Consider the following 16,713-nt stretch of genomic DNA (forward strand, 5'->3'; position numbering starts at 1 on the left):
TTTACCACCTTGATTTATCCGATGCATATCACCTGTAATTAGCTGGCCCCAGGGAGCTACGACCATCCATAGTATAAGGCGCTGTACCAATTCAAAGCACCGTGCCCAAGTCAGAAAACGGAAAATGGGACTATCACCACACCGTTCGAATGAAATGCACACAGTGAATTCAATTGTTTTGAATGAGTGCACATTGCGTGCATCCACCCAGCAGCAGCAGCAGCAGTAGTGTGGCGAGATGCAATTCTCGTTTATCACACGATTTGCTTTCGGGTCTGTTTTTTTCTGCCTCGTTGTTTTTGCTGCTGCCGCCCGCGGTCATAAAGCAGAAATATGTATGTACATTCAATTGAAAAGCACACATTTATGTTTCTCGCGCAGCGCAGCCCGAAGCAGAAAAATTATGAATTTAAGCGATTTAAGTGTTCTGGGAATCCTTCATGCATGTCCGAGGGCTACGCCTCCCCGGCGTTGTCAGGTGGGTTTTTTTATGTGGTGTCGGTATAACTTAAAATAACAAAACGGTGTTTATGGGTATGAGGGCTTATATGGATCCAAATAATTATTGAGGGTGAAATGAGGGACAAGGAGACAATCTCGAGAGTTGATTTGATTCAGCATTATCTTCAATATTCAATCGACTCCTGATCGACCGTTTTTACAATTTAGTCATTGAATGAAGAATAAAATTCTCCTTCTATTTCATAAACCGGTTGGGCTCATTTTTTTATAACAATATATACATTCAACCTTTTAAGCTTCAGAATGATTTTTAATTGATTTTCTAAAAGAAATGCAAACACCTCCTCGTTTTACACTATTCCTTGACAGTGAATTTAACCACGTGGGTTAGCATCTTTGACAGTTATATTACATTTCCTGATTATACATCATATTAACTTGATTTAATCTGTTCCACAATATTCCGCCACGTCACTCGGTCAGTTGCTGCTTGTCTCCAACCTCTCAGGTGCCCAATACTCGCCAGGTTCTGCTCCACTTGGTCCAGCCACCGGGAACGCTGCGCTCCTCTCCGTCTTGTACCTGCCGGGTTGGAGGTGAAAACCAACTTGGTGGGGTTGTTGTCCGGCATCCTTATTACTGCTTTCCGGATACTTGGCTCACCATAGAGTCGCGCAAGTTCGTGGTTCATCCTTCTCCTCCACACGCCATCCTCCTGCACACCACCGAAGATCGTTCTCAGCACCCTTCGTTCGAAGACTTCGAGTGCTTTCAGATCCTCCTCGAGCATTGTCCACGTTTGGTGCCCGTAGAGAACCACCGGTCTAATCAGTGTGTTGTACATGGCGCATTTCGTGCGGTTTCGAAGCTTCCTGGATCTCAAAGTTTTGTGGAGCCCATAGTAAGCACGACTTCCAGAGATAATACGCCTTCTGATCTCCCGGCTGGTGTTTTTACCCGCAGCCACCAATGACTAGAGCCTAGATAGATGAACTCGTCAACCACCTCGAAATCGTCGCCGTCGATCGTAATACTACTGCCCAAGCGTTCCCTATCGCGATCGGCTCCGCCAGCCAGCATGTACTTCGTCTTAGACACATTTATCTTTAGTCCTACTCGTGCTGCTTCGCGCTTCAGTCGGGTATACAGATCTGCTACCGTCTCCTTGTTTCTACCGATTATGTCCACGTCGTCAGCGAAGCACACGAACTGTCCGGACCTCCTTACACTCCTCCGGTAGCTGTTCTCTGTCCCAGAACCTTGAAGAGTTCCGCTCCTAGACCATCCTTACCAGCTGCCTTGTTGTTGTTGAGCTGTTGAATAGCCTCGTTAACCCGTCGGCTGCGACACTGACATAATCGTGCTCCTCGAACGCCCGACTGTCCGCCTGCGCACCATTCAGATGTTCATTGTAGTACTGCCTCCACCTTTCGACCACCTCACGTTCGTCCGTCAAGATGTCACCTTCCTTATCCCCACACATTTCGGCCCGCGGCACAAAACCGTTGAGAGAGTGATTCAGCTTCATGAGGAACGCCCGCGTTTCTTGAGTGCGATACAGCAGCTTCATCTCTTTTGTCCTGAAAAAGACGAGTCTGCTGTTTTCGCTACCGTCGATATAACTCCACGTTCTGACGAGTGGCTTGAAACAACATCGCTGCGCGTGCTGCATTCTTCTCGTCCAATATTTCTTGGCTCTCGCAATCGAACCAATCGTTCCGTCGACTCCTCTGTGCGTATCCCAGGACGCTCTCCGCAGTGCTGCTTGTGGCTGCTTTAGTCCTGGTCCAGCAGTCCTGAAGGGGAGCATCGATGAGCATCGATCATCCGGTGGCAGCGCTGCTTCAAGATGCTGCGCGTACGTTGTCGCCACTTTTCCTCAGTCGGTCCAGGTTATACTGCGGCGGGCGCCGGTATCGTACACTGTTCACCACGGATAGTTTTGGACGCAGTTTAACCATCACCAGGTAGTGGTCCGAGTCGATGCTAGCGCCCCGATAGGTCCTTACGTCGATAATGTCCGAGAAGTGTCGTCCATCAATCAGAACATGATCGATTTGCGTCTCTGTTTGTTGCGGTGATCTCCAGGTGTATCGGTGCAGGAGGCGGTTCTGGAAGAAGGTGCTCCTTTTGGCCATGTTCTTGGAGGTGGCGAAATCGATTAGTATTAGGCCGTTCTCGTTCGTCTGCTGGTGGGCGCTGAACCTTCCAATTACCGGTCTGTATTCCACCTGCTGGCCAATCTGAGCATTAAGGTCGCCGATGACGATCTTGACTCCAGCTGCGCGTAGAATTCGTCCTTGTCGTCATCGCTGCTTCCGCGGTGGGGACTATGCACGTTAATTATGCTGATGTTGAAGAACCGACCCTTGATCCTCAACCTGCACATTCTGTCGCTGGCCGGCCACCATCCAATCACACGCTTTTGCATCTCCCCCACCACCATAAAAGCTGTTCCCAGCTCGCGTGTATTGCCGCCGCTCTGGCAGATGGTGTGGTTCCCGCGAAAGACCCGCACCGTAGACCCCTTCCAACACACCTCCTGCAGCGCCACAATGTCGAACTTGCGGTGTCTTTCACTATATCGGCAAGTATGCGAGTGCTCCCGATAAAGTTAAGCGACCTGCAGTTCCATGTCCCAAGTTTCCAGTCTTTTTGTCCGTTTCCGTTGCGTACGTCTGTGCCAATTTTGTCCATCCGAAATTTCTTGTTGACCTTCCTGAGCATGCTATTTTTATGGCCGGCGCCAACCTTACAGTAACGCTGAAGGATCACGCGAGGAGAGAGATTTGGGCTAAGCGCTTATTTAAAGGCGGCGCTGGCTTGCCTTGTCAGGGCTGCTTTAGGGCATGTGGTATTTAGGCCTAGAGCGTGTAGAGCCCACTACCTCGTCCTACCACACCCGCAGTCAGTTCCCGCTGCAGGTTCGGGTCGCGAATCACAACTAGTTGCTATCGCGACTAAGCATTATCCACCACCTATGACCCGCCCGGTTGCTTGCAGCTCAGCTTCCCACATAGCGTTCCTCCACCACCACGGGGCCCGGTGACTTTGACAGTTATCCCAAGAAAAGGATACGGATCATGGTAGTTCTATGGAAGGTGGGGTCGTGATAATACAATTTCATGAAATAAATTTTATTTATTATTTTCCGTGCAAAAAAGTTAAAAAAAAGTTCGAATACGTATCTTTAACGTCAGCTGTATCTGAAAAAATCGAAAACAGCATATGCCTTAATACCCCAAATACGAACGTTTCTGAAATTTACTAAAAGGTCTCGAACTCTGACAATAACTGTGTTGCTGTATTTCTGATTTGGGCTTAAAAATTTGATAAAACTGAATTATAGCAGATATACAGTGTCGAACAGAATAATAATACCACTGGACATATTCATTCGATTTCGAGCTCTCCAACGAGACAGAAGTTGTTTTTTCTAGTCCGTAGTGCTGTGTGTGGCGACAAATAATAGTGCTAATCCGCGTTCAAGGTTATCTTGCCAGTTCGGTTCGGTCCTCAGTCTTTTGTTCGCATGTGAGGATTAAACAATAGCCAGCTGTATAAGCTGGATCGGTTCATCGTTGGACATTAGTTTAAAGCTAAGTGGCTTTTTGTCTTTTGTAACACATTTATTGCTTTCTTCGGTCTGCGAGGGCGCTGACCCCGTGCGTTGACGTTTTCTATGGTTCCCTCTCCGGATGGTCAAATGGAAGTTGAATCGGGTTCAACTTCTAAGGCTCCCCCCCGGCCCAAATGCTATCCAGAACTCTCAACTGGTCCATTTGTGGTCTTCTTTCGACCCAAGACTAAATCACTGAATCTTCTTCAGATTTCTAAAGACCTGACAGAACGGTTCTCGGCTGTGACCGAAATTTCAAAGGTCCGCTCGGACAAGATAAGAGTGTTGCTAGCCAACTCAAAGCAGGCAAACGATATTGCTTGCTGTGAGCACTTTACGCGGGATTATCACGTGTATATTCCAGCTGTAATGGTACAATCTGAAGGCGTCGTCACCGATGAGAGTTTGACGCGCGAGGATCTGCTGAAGTATGGGGTTGGCCGTTTTAGAGACCGCTTACTTCAGCCAGTGAAAATACTTGAGTGCACGCGTTTGCACCCAGTAGTAGTTGCGGGGGATGGTTCAAAAACATATGCCCAATCAAACTCTTATCGGGTGATCTTCGCTGGTACCGCTTTGTCGAACTAAAGGGCGAACACGAAATTATTGCGACACCGAAAATGTCATGCCAATTTTCTTATAATGTTTAAAATCAAGCCAAAATTTTAGGGTAGTTTTATACATATATTTACTTCAAAAATCAAAAGAAAAGTTAATCGATGGAGCCTTGAGTGTAAAATTGAACGCATTTTCGCTTGATGCCCTCCATCAAAGTCTTTACAGTGTCATCCGGTACCAGTTTCTCAGTTTTTTTCCATTTTCTTAACATGTCCATCTCGTCTTTGACTGTCTTCTTGCTCTTCCGAAGTTCCCGCTTCATCATTGCCCAGTACTGCTCCACCGGGCGCAGCTCCGGACAATTTGGCGGATTCATGTCCTTTGGAACAAAATGGACAGAATTGGCCTCATACCACTCCAGGACACTTTTAGAATAGTGGCATGATGCCAAATCTGGCCATAATAGCGGAGCTTCGTCGTGCTGCTGCACGAACGGCAAAACGCGCTTCTCGAGGCACTCAGATTTGTAGGTCTCGCCATTTACTGTGCCCTTTGCCACGAAAGGCTCACTCCTCAGTCCGCCTGCCAAATGAGATATTTGGAGGCGAACTTCGACAGTTTCTTCTTCTTAAATTTGTCGTCCACATAGAACTTGCTCTTGCCGGTGAAAAACTCCAACCTCGGAATTTGCTTAAAATCGGCTTTTATATACGTTTCGTCGTCCATCACACAGCAGCCATATTTTGTCAGCATCTTCTCGTAGAGCTTCCGTGCCCGAGTTTCAGCCGTCGATTGTTGCCGCTCATCGCGGTTTGGGAAGTTCTGTACCTTGTATGTATGTAGTCCAGCTCTCTTCTTTGCATTCTGGACGTAGCTCTGCGACATGCCGATCTTTTCACGGCTTGAGACGTTGGGATTTGCTTTATCATCCACTTCACCTTTCGCTCCGTCTTTTTGTTCTCCGGTTTTCTTCCAGCTCTGCCGGTGCGACAGGTCAGAAAATTCCAGGTGTTTGGAAAGAATTTGTTCTCTCGACTTGCGTTGGTTCACCTCCATTTTCGTTGAATCGAAAAACACGACTTCGAGTTTGACAGCATGTAAACGATACACATCAATGAGAAAGTGTGCAAAATTTGGTTGATTTTTACCCAATAGTAAAAAAGTTATGCCCTGTTGAATGTGTCGCAATAATTTCGTTTTCGCCCTTTAACTCTTCTTCTCCATGAAATCCAAAAGAGTACCTGGTCAATGAAATAGGTGTATTGTAATCTATTGCATTAAAATTTTTTAAATCCAATGATTTTAAGACTTCAACATTTTTAACAACTAGTAACCTGTGTAATAGGGTATCGCAAAAAATTTTTTTTTTCTGAATTCTCGAAAACCCCCCCTCTCATATTGTGACAAATGTCAAAGCAAGCTCAGATGCCAAATTTCACATCATTTGGACAATTTTAGACCCCCGCCCACTTCGCTTGAAATGTTTTGAAATTGGTACTATGGGAATATATGGAGGAAAAATACATTAAATGCTATAACTTTTAAAGTAGCAATCAGAAAATTACAATTTATACCTCTTTTGAAAGGAAATAATCTGATTTTGAATGAAGATATTTTTGTTTCTAGGAAAATACGGGAAAGTGGGATACTGGGTCATTTTGGCCCCAAAATCCCTTATTTTTAATGATTTTTCTGCTCCGTTATGCAAATCATACATATTTTGTGGTTTTTCTGATGTAAAAAATCTCAAAAATCGATCGGAGCCTTTTTGACCTTTGTCCGTATACGAGAAGTTGGGGTTAAATGGCCTTTTGTCATTCATATTAAACTTCATCATTTTCTCGTGAATATATCTCTATTATTCTTCACTCAATTTTAATAAACTATACCTTGTTGAACGTGGAAAATCTTCAGGATTATAACAAAAATAGATTCGTTACCGGTAAAATTCAGAAACATCAAATTATCTGACAAATATTGTCGATTTCACATTTTTATCATAAAATCGCACATATTAACTCCATTTAACAACAAAATTCTTATTTAATTTACTACTTTTAGTGTATTATATGCTTAGGGATCACATGAGAAAAGTTTCATTTCCGGAAAAATAGGGGAAGTTGAGGTATTAGGACAAGTAATGAAAAAAATGAGATTTGTAAAGTAAATATCAAAAAGTTTGATGTTTCTGAATTTTATCTCTAACGTTTTTATTTTTGTTTTATTCCTCAAAATTTTACACGTTCAATAAGTTACATTTTATGAAAATTGATTGAAGATATATGCATGAGAAAATAATAAAATTTAATATGAATGACAAAAAGCCCTATAACCCTAACTTCTCGTATTCGGACTAAGGTCAAAAGGGTTCCGTTCGATTTCTGAGATTTTTTTACATTAGAAAAACTATAAAATATGTACGATTTGCATCACGGAGCAGAAAAATCATTAAAAATATGGGATTTTGGGTCCAAAATGACCCAGCACTCCAGTTTCTCATATTTTACTAGAAACAAAAATATCTCCTTTCAAATACTAAGATTATTTCCTTTCAAAAGAGGTATGAATTGTAATTTTCTGATTGCTACTTCAAAAGTTATAGCATTTAATGTATTTTTCCTCCATATTTCCCCATAGTACCAATTTCAAAAAATTTCAAACTAAAATTGTCCAAATGATGTGAAATTTAGCATCTGACCTTACTTTGACATTTGTCACAATATGAGAGGGGGGCCTTTGAGAATCCAAAAAAAAATTTTTTTTGCAATGCGCTATTGTCCACCCTCCATCCCCTGACTCTTGTACCCAGAAGTAACACCCCTACCCCACTTCCAAACTTCTTCCCGATGCATTTAGCTCTTCCTGTCGCTTCTAGTTTTAACAATTATATTATATAATCTCGTTGAAAATGCCCTACTCTACTACCACATAAAAATAACTCTAATTAATGTCCCCGAATCTTCAATCAATTCAATCACGCCCTCTAGTTATTACTACTTTTAAGATAGTCGTAAAAATTGTCCCCCTTAGTTAAACATTATTTGCTCCAATAATCTCACTGATAAAATTATGAAACGATATTGCCATAAAAACTAAATGACCCCCCTAATCTTACGAAAATCATTTTACCCCCTTGGGCAGATATATAAGATAGCTTTAAAATCTTATTAGTTCCATTTAAAAAAAAAATCAATATGTAATCCCCTAGTTTTAAGTAATTTATAATGTAAAACAAAACAAAATTGGCACCTTTAACCCATTCATGCCCATGTTGTTTGTGAACAACAACGTTTTTAAACAGCTATAACTTCTTATTGAGGCAAGATTTGCTCACAAAAACAAGTAAGGCTAGTAAATGTGACTATTGCCTTTCATTTGAGTACTAACAGTTACAAGGATCAGCTCTAGAACTGAAGGTATTGCAGTTAGTCTGATTGGATTCCAATGGAGCAGTGCTACCAGGGACAGTTAACGTTGACGAAAAAAAATATTTTTTAATATAACCAACGACACGACTAGACACTTGCATTCCGAAACTGCATCACAAATCTGACTACCCCTCAGTGACTCAGGTAACTGGTACTGTCAAATTTGATATTTGGTTGCAAAATGTGTGAGACTAGCATCACTTATATATATTTTGTTATTTTTCTCTAACAACTGTTTTGTTACCCTTGCAACCCCTGGTTACGCAGGAATTCATAAACAGAACATTTCGCTGTTTTTTATAAAATTATTCGACGTAATCGGCAAATATTTATTCTGCCAAGAAACTCCCTGTGATTTTCGTTTCTAGCAAAGTAATGGATGTATTTAAAAAGATTCGCTTTATGGCGTCACACGGTCGAAACACCTCAGAGCATCTTCCAGATACTATAACATCGGTTTTCGCCTCAACGGATTTGAAGAGAAATATGAAGTTGTTTTTGTAAATTGGTTATTATAATACTAATTATTCTGTAGTAGTGGTGTCCGTAGACATCATTGGAATTGCAGTGAATTGTCCAGTGAGAGAAACAACTGTGTATACCAAATGTTTTGCTGTTGCTACTTTCAACCAAGGAACTTTTGTTTTCTAACTTTAAGCAACTCTATAACAGATTCATCAGGCAGTCAGCCCCTGCTTCATGGCTCTCATTAAACTTATTGCCAATCAAGAGAAAATAGACTAATATGAGCTATACTTAGTTATTAATATTTAAATTTCATTTGTTTTGTGGTTTAGTTGATGGTTGTTGTGAAGATGACGTATTTTGTAGCCCAACGAAACTAGGCAAGCCTCACCTGTGCAAGATCGGTGCCATGGAACGAAGGACTTCTTGCCGGCAAAACACTGTGTTGATAGTGCTGCATGAGGTTCCGCTAGTGTCCCATACTTTTCAATGTTAATAACGCTTACAACATTATCAAATCCTGAGTGACGTTCACCTTGGATACGAATATTTGGGTTGGGTACAAATTTTAGCAAAGGAACTATTATTTGACACGTGCGTCCAATTCCCTCTAGCAGTCTCGAAAGTCATTGAGCTAGGACTCACGAGTAGTCAACAGTAGGAGTCTTACTCAAAACACTACTAACCTTCATGCTATATGATGACAACAGCCACATGATTGTTTATAACCACTTATAGAATTATGAATTAGACTTTTTATTGCTTTTATAATTGCAAACTTATTTGTTAATAGTTGAAATATCTTAAAAATATTTATTAGCTTTGAATGAATGTATCCTTAAAAACTAACATACGGTGTATAAAAATAGACTTGGTATATTTCACGTTACTCATACAGTTTAAATACTTCGTCTAGATTGTTTATTGAAATTAGTCATCAAGAGCCGTAACTGAATACGGATTCGCTCAGATTTCAAATATGCCATTACTGTAGCCCAATTGAACTTTGTTCCAATAAGATACCGAATCGAGGAGAAGATGGTGTCTACCGGATCGAGGAGAAGATGGGCTTCTTTCTACCTTATTTAGCAATTTGGACATCTTAAAATTAAATGTATAGCATATTGCCTGCCTTTACTAATTGTATTCTTGAAATAGCCGTTTTAGGACATCTCACGCTCCAGTCGCACAACACGTTCAATTTATTCGATCTTATTTCCAGAACATTATCGCTGACGCTGTAATCATCAGTGGTGAAAATCGCGTAATATTACTGTGCAAATTATCCGGCACCGTGGCCAATACAATCGTGACAATAATGTGAATGTAAAGCAGCCATACTCCGAATTTGTTCAATATTTATTTCGTTTCATTGAATGTATACATCAAATCTTGGCGAGTAACGGTTTGTTCCAACGAAGTAAATCTACCTTCCGCCTATCTAGGGTTGCCACCCCTCCGGGTTTGACCCGGAGACTCCGGTTTTCGGGAGCGATCTCCGGGTCTCCGGGTTTTACATCAACTTCTCCGGGTTTGGTGGGAAGAAGCATAGGTTCATTTTTTGGAATTAATTGATTCTTTACAAAATATTTAAAAAGTCTGAATAAACTATTACTCTGGTTCAGATTTCTTTCCCCTACTAACCCTTCGTTTCAAGGTGGCGAAGAGTTCGCCAAATATTGCTAATTTCTTTCACAAAGCAATGAAAATGAAAAACAAATAAAATTTACAACAAATTAACCTTCCGGAAGTCGCGCTAGTGCACTGAGTGCACGCTGCTCTGAAAATCTAGCGAAATCGTCTTAGGGGACCAGCGGCTGCTCGTTCGGTAAGCCATATGCGCGGCTTCCGGAGGGTTAAGGAAAGTAATATTTCGCTATGTACTACAATTGAAATGTTACATTCCACTAAGTCGCTCAAAATGGTGTAAAAAGTTATTTTACTGCAATTTTACCAAATCATTTCACTCTTAGTGGTGCTTATCACCAGCTGCACTAAGGTCTGGCAGATTTGTTCTAATCCAACAGACTAGGTCAACATCAAACGAATTCTTGCGGTGTTGTTGCTACTCCAGCAGCTAATTAGTCAAATTACTTCAATGTAAAATAAAATAACTGTCTGAATTATTATGAGCTCATTTTTGGAAAGATGCTTCAAAATAGGGATTAGAGACAATTTTTCGAATGGGAATCTAAATTTGAATAGGTTGATTGCATATAAAACATAAGCTTGTTTACCGAAAACTTACATACATTTCAACATTTGCTGAAAATGTACTTTTTTAGATTGTGTAGAGTTTAGACAACAATTCAATATGGTTAACAACAAGAATAACATTTCAGAAACTAGTTGAAAGCTGATGTAATTTTGTCTCTAGCAGGTCAGGATCGGTTTTATGAGCATTGGATTTTTGTTGTATTATCAACTATATGAATAGCCTCTTAGCAGGATGAAATGAATGGCGTACTAAAATTTTGTGTGCTACGTACTAGTACTGCAAGTTGTGAGGTTGACTAATAAAGAAAAGTAAAATTAATGCTCGATAAATTTTTAATGGTCACGATCACATTCATTCGAAACTGCCAAATTTCGATGTTAAGTAAAATTGAAGAATTTCAAAACGTAAAACTGTTCATCTGCTGATAGAATAATTTTGACGGTTAATCCTCCTAGAAGTAATTATAGACAAGAATTACTCTTCAACCAAATTTGGGTCGAGACTTAATGTCTCCAGCAAAGTTTTCGAAAGTGTTATTTCAAACAACTATGTCAAAGACATAAATATCCCACATATTCAGAGTATCGAAATATAGTAGTAGAAAACCTTTACAACAAGCTATTCTGAAATTACTGTATTTGATAAATCTCTTCTGCGGTAATTAAATAATAAATTCACATTGCGTTCAAGGTGCCTTTGAAGCTTACAAAAAAATAAGGTAACTGGATATAAAACAAATAATTCCCAGATATTAAAAGGACTCAAAAACACAAAGAGTGATTCCATTTTCAGGAGCTAGCATCAATTCGGCGCAAGCTTAGTCCGCCCACCAAGTTAGTGTCGGATTCTGATGAGATGAAGTCGAAACGCAAGTTTCAGTTCCATCCATCCATAATTTAGTTATAGGTTTTGTGTAGGGTTGCCACCCCTCCGGATTTGACCCGGAGACTCCGGTTTTCGGGAGCGATCTCCGGGTCTCCGGGTTTTACATCAATTTCTTCGGGTTTGGTGGGAAGAAGCATAGGTTCATTTTTTGGAATTAATTGATTCTTTACAAAATATTTAAAAAGTCTGAATAAACTATTACTCTGGTTCAGATTTCTTTTCCCCTACTAACCCTTCGTTTCAAGGTGGCGAAGAGTTCACCAAATATTGCTAATTTCTTTCACAAAGCAATGAAAATGAAAAACAAATAAAATTTACAACAAATTAACCGTCCGGAAGTCGCGCTAGTGCACTGAGTGCACGCTGCTCTGAAAATCTAGCGAAATCGTCTTAGGGGACCAGCGGCTGCTCGTTCGGTAAGCCATATGCGCGGCTTCCGGAGGGTTAAGGAAAGTAATATTTCGCTATGTACTACAATTGAAATGTTACATTCCACTAAGTCGCTCAAAATGGTGTAAAAAGTTATTTTACTGCAATTTTACCAAATCATTTCACTCTTAGTGGTGCTTATCACCAGCTGCACTAAGGTCTGGCAGATTTGTTCTAATCCAACTGACTAGGTCAACATCAAACGAATTCTTGCGGTGTTGTTGCTACTCCAGCAGCGATCCTTAACTGGGCTAGGGAGGTGAGTTTTGCCCCTTTGCTGCGAAATTAAAATTTGTTGGTGACGAATAACCGACACCACATAGTGTGATGTCGCAGCTCTGCCTCCTTTGCTCTCCTTCTTCTGTTAGTTGTGGAGAGCAATGCTCGTTCGACCTCCACAGTGAGAGTAGCTGGTGCTTTTGTATTCTTGGCACTTAGTCAGGTAAGTGAAATACTACACCACAATAAACCGATAAAACCGTCCTCAAGCGTGAAAAATTTACAGTTTTACTTTAACGTTCTAATAAAAAGCGATTAAAGTGCTCTAAAATGCCTAGCAATCGCTTTGATTCCAATTTCTGTCTCGTTCCACTCAAAACCCACCACCCCCCAGATCAGTGAAAATCTCCGGGTTAAAGCCACTCCAGAGGTGGCAACCCTACGCCTATCGTTTTTTGAGAATTTCGTAGCATTGCAGTGGATTATACAGACAGCGGCTGAAATAAAGAATGTATTGAATAAGAGCGGACATTACTGTATTAGAACTTATCTTAATTTTTCTTCTGTCCTGAGGAAAGATAATATAATAACAGTCCGTTGCCTCAGGCAACTCAATAACAACCAGAGGTTGTTGATTCCCGAAGCAGTGTTGCTTGAGAAATTTATTTTTGAGAGTACCGAGGGGTGACTCAATTTCCCGGTAACTGGTGCAAAATTGCACGGAGACCTTTTTTCTCGGAAAAAAAATCAAGAAGTGGCTGGTCGTGTCGTTGATATAACTTCGTTATGTTGCAATATTATTGTAAACTGATAAAACTTATCAAGTTAAGAGTGCTTTTGGCTACGTTTTCCACGCAAGGGGACTGTTGTAAATATTCTAGGAGAATTGTATTGAGCATTGGAAGGCAAAAATTGAGCAGCTTCTAGCACTGCGAGAGAAGCACCTATCTTTATGAAAAATGACTTCGTGTTTCGTAACCCCACCGTTTTCAAGGAAAAATAGTTTTGAAATCCTACATGCACTAGAAAAAAAGTTGGGCATGAAAGGGTTAAGCTAACGTAAACGCGCCTTATCAAATAAACGAATTGAATCAAAAAAGAATAATAATACCACTGGATATAAAAAAGTCGCTGATTCTCTGGTGTAGAGACTCGACATCTCAAACTTTTGTTTACCATTTATCAGTAAATGACATTCCAATCGAAAACGAAAACTGTCAATGGCCCTCGTTCGAAATGGGTTCGAAAGAAATTTTTTGATTTTTCTCCATTTGAATGCTTTTGACTGGTCTCGTGCTCGATTGGAATGACACTGAGAGATAAATGGTAAACAAAATTGTCACTAATTATTATGATTCAGAAATCGAGCACAACTCAAAACACTAGAACAACAAGAGGCACGACACTTTGTTTTGTTATTCAAAACTGTAGTCTCTTTCCATAATATAATACCTACTTTCAAAACGCACTAAACCAGTTCTCGTCCCATTACCTGTCAACGAAACCAGCAATTTCATTTGCATCCTCCCTCATTTCCTTCATCTAACTACCAATCAACACACATCAGTTCAAATTATAGATATCAAATAACCCATTTACGGCTGTCGGCGCCTACTATATGAACACAAAACTATAGAGCATTTTCTCGTTTAGCCATATAACATACATATACGGAATGTGTATTCTCACTAACCTGCCACAGGGGACGTCCCGGCATTCTGCTGCTGCTCGTGTTGTTATAGTTGATTAGAAAAATAGTGAGGCCGTTACAGGGTTACGGTTTCGACAAGGAAAACGGCAACTCGTTTTCCCCCAATATGGAATCACTGTACTAATAATTTAATAAGGCTCCAAGGTTTGCAACCCCCCGGAGATAAGTGGTTCACAAATTGCACGTCACTATGAATTCAACAAAAACAATGTAATAATAACACACACGGGCACTCGATCCTTAGTTAGCCTAGCACTGAGATTATCCTGCCCGATACCACAGTCGGTTCCGGTGAATCTGTACTCTTCGGTTGCTTAGATCAACCAGGTATACAACACTTCGTATTTTCGGTAACAAACCGAATTCGGTCAGGGAGACTGCGGTAGGTGGAAGTAACTGTCACAAAGCACGAACAAACACGCGCGGATTTGTTACGGTTTGGTCACTAATTGCAGCACACTTGCAGGGATCGTGAATTAGTACGCCTGATGCGATCTAACGAGGACGAAGGATGAGAACGGAATACCTGTACCGATGGAGGGCCACGTATGTTATATATATAGACAAAACGGCGTACACAGCTTCATGAATGAGTTTTTCCTCCTATCCCGCGCCACGCTTCGAACCGATTTTTTTCCCGAACCAACCGATCGGAGCGAAGAGCGCCCGCGTGCGTTTCGTGTTTTTTCTTCCTCCGCGAGCAGTTTATGACCATAACATCTACAGTGCAGTCGAGGTAGGTAGGTAGCTCATTTTTCCATTTGGCTTGAGCCGGTAATCGGATGGTATACTTAAATAAACTCATGTTTTCAAATTAACACCATGCTTGGAAGAATGCGTGAAAGTTTTCTGGGTCACATTTTGGAGTCGATCTGTGCTTGATCCGAACAAACCATGAATCTATCGGAATCTCCGGTGCCATCAATCGAATTAAATTGAGCATCCCTAGCGTACTCAGGTGCTCAGCAGAGTATTCGCAATCAAAACAATTGAGAGTTTATCGCCCGATTTCGAACGGCGCGTTCGGAAAAACGGACGAAGTTTTACAATCATAAGCGCGTAATGTGTTGATGATAGGTTCCAGCGAATAGTGTTCAAGCTGAATGGGACTCTAAGTGGAACATTTTGTCGATGATTTATTTATATACAAACTCGACGTCGACTGCAAGATGATCTTGCGGTTGTTAGATCGTATCTGATAGGCGCATGGCGCCACCCACGCGAACAGCTGTTTTTTATTACACAGTATGACTAAGCCACAAACCGCGAAAGAAAGAAACAGACGGAGGAATGATTCACATCTGCAGAAAGAACAACGAGTGCGACTGGGCAGTAGGTGATTGTATCCTTCGTATTTGAAAATCTGCCAGCGGTTGTGGAAATCGTGGGTATCATTACCATTATTCATCTCGTTTGTCGCGCGTGTGTAGAAAATTATTTGATCAATCTCAATTAAACTCCATATATGTATAACATTTTTTTAATCATTATTGTTCAATTCGTTTAAAACTATCTCGGAGCCTCCCTTGATCCATGAAACGGTTCGGCCTTTGAGCCATTTAGCTATCGATTCTACTCTTGCATTTCGTCTTCAACTATTACGCCGCCATTTAGTTCTCGTCTTCGTGGGACGTTTAGCTGCCGATTTCCTGAGCCATTAAGCTTCAGTTTCCGTGAGTCATTCAGCTCGCAGCTTTATCACGATCTACTCGGATAGTCTCCGGTGGTGAACTCACCTTACTTCGGCTGAGACTTCCCCGACGGACGAATTTCTCTCGACGCTGAAACCAGCATTCTTGAGCCCCCCAGCTCCCAGTTTTAACGAGATCTACTCGGATATTATCCGTAGGTGAAACTACCTACTCCCCGGAGGCGGAATTTCGCTCGGTACCGATGTCTGTTTTGCGAGCCGGTAGATTTCTCCCGATACCGATGTTCATTTCCGTGAGCCATTTAGCTCTTCGCTTCGGCCCAATCTACTCGATCTAGTCGCAGGCGGTGGACCTAGCCTGCTCAACAGGCTAGCCAGTATGTGCCGAGACCCGTCCAGCGATTCCAGGTGGAGCGTAATTCCCGGTTCGCTGGCGCCCCAACGATTGCTGGCTGTTCGACGCGATCTATTTGAATTAGTTCCCGGCGGTGGATCTAGCCTACTTACGAACTGCCCGGTAGGATGTCCGTTAGGTCGGTCCGGCAATTCTGGTGGAGTCTGGCGTCTGATTCGCTGGCGCCCCGATGACCCGAATCCGGTGCTGCGTCGTGTACTACTCAACTGGGTCATAGCGGTGGATCTTGTCGGCTCCTGCGAAGCCCGATTTTCTGTTTAAAGGCAGCTTTCTAGTCTAGTGGTGTGTGTGCATGTGTGTATGTGTGATTTTTTTATTTAGTGGTAAATCTTTTACACCAATCCAGCATACGTTCAGCATTGAGACCACACTACCGATCTCGGTCATCGTGTGCCAGAGTGAGAGAAAACTCTGAACATTATTCTTCTGTTTTATAGAGGGGGCATCTTTAAAACGGACAACTACCGGCTTGGCCGTGGAACTGTCGGATTTTTAGTGCCACTATTTCTCCAGCAAGCCCACCGACTAAACCTCAACCTCCTGTATCTCCGTATCCTCTTCCTCCACCGTTGGGTATTACTTCGGGAAACCTATTCCTGTAACTTCAACCAAGTGTCTGACAGTTGTCTGATTCCCCCGGACTCCATTTGAAG

At 41.7% G+C, this 16,713-nt stretch overlaps 1 protein-coding gene across 1 annotated transcript in view; it reads right to left on the bottom strand.

The window, feature by feature from the left end:
- LOC131686732 (muscle-specific protein 20-like) overlaps positions 1–14,658 on the bottom strand; it is a 140,332-nt gene extending 125,674 nt beyond the window's left edge. The window contains exon 1 of the mRNA XM_058970670.1: positions 13,977–14,658. Within this exon, the coding sequence (XP_058826653.1) occupies positions 13,977–14,000 (24 nt within the window). The 5' untranslated portion in view covers positions 14,001–14,658. The remainder of the gene's footprint in view (positions 1–13,976) is intronic.
- Positions 14,659–16,713: the final 2,055 nt, after the last annotated feature.

The sequence above is a fragment of the Topomyia yanbarensis genome, chromosome 1 (genome assembly GCF_030247195.1).
Source record: "Topomyia yanbarensis strain Yona2022 chromosome 1, ASM3024719v1, whole genome shotgun sequence".
NCBI lineage: Eukaryota > Metazoa > Arthropoda > Insecta > Diptera > Culicidae > Topomyia > Topomyia yanbarensis.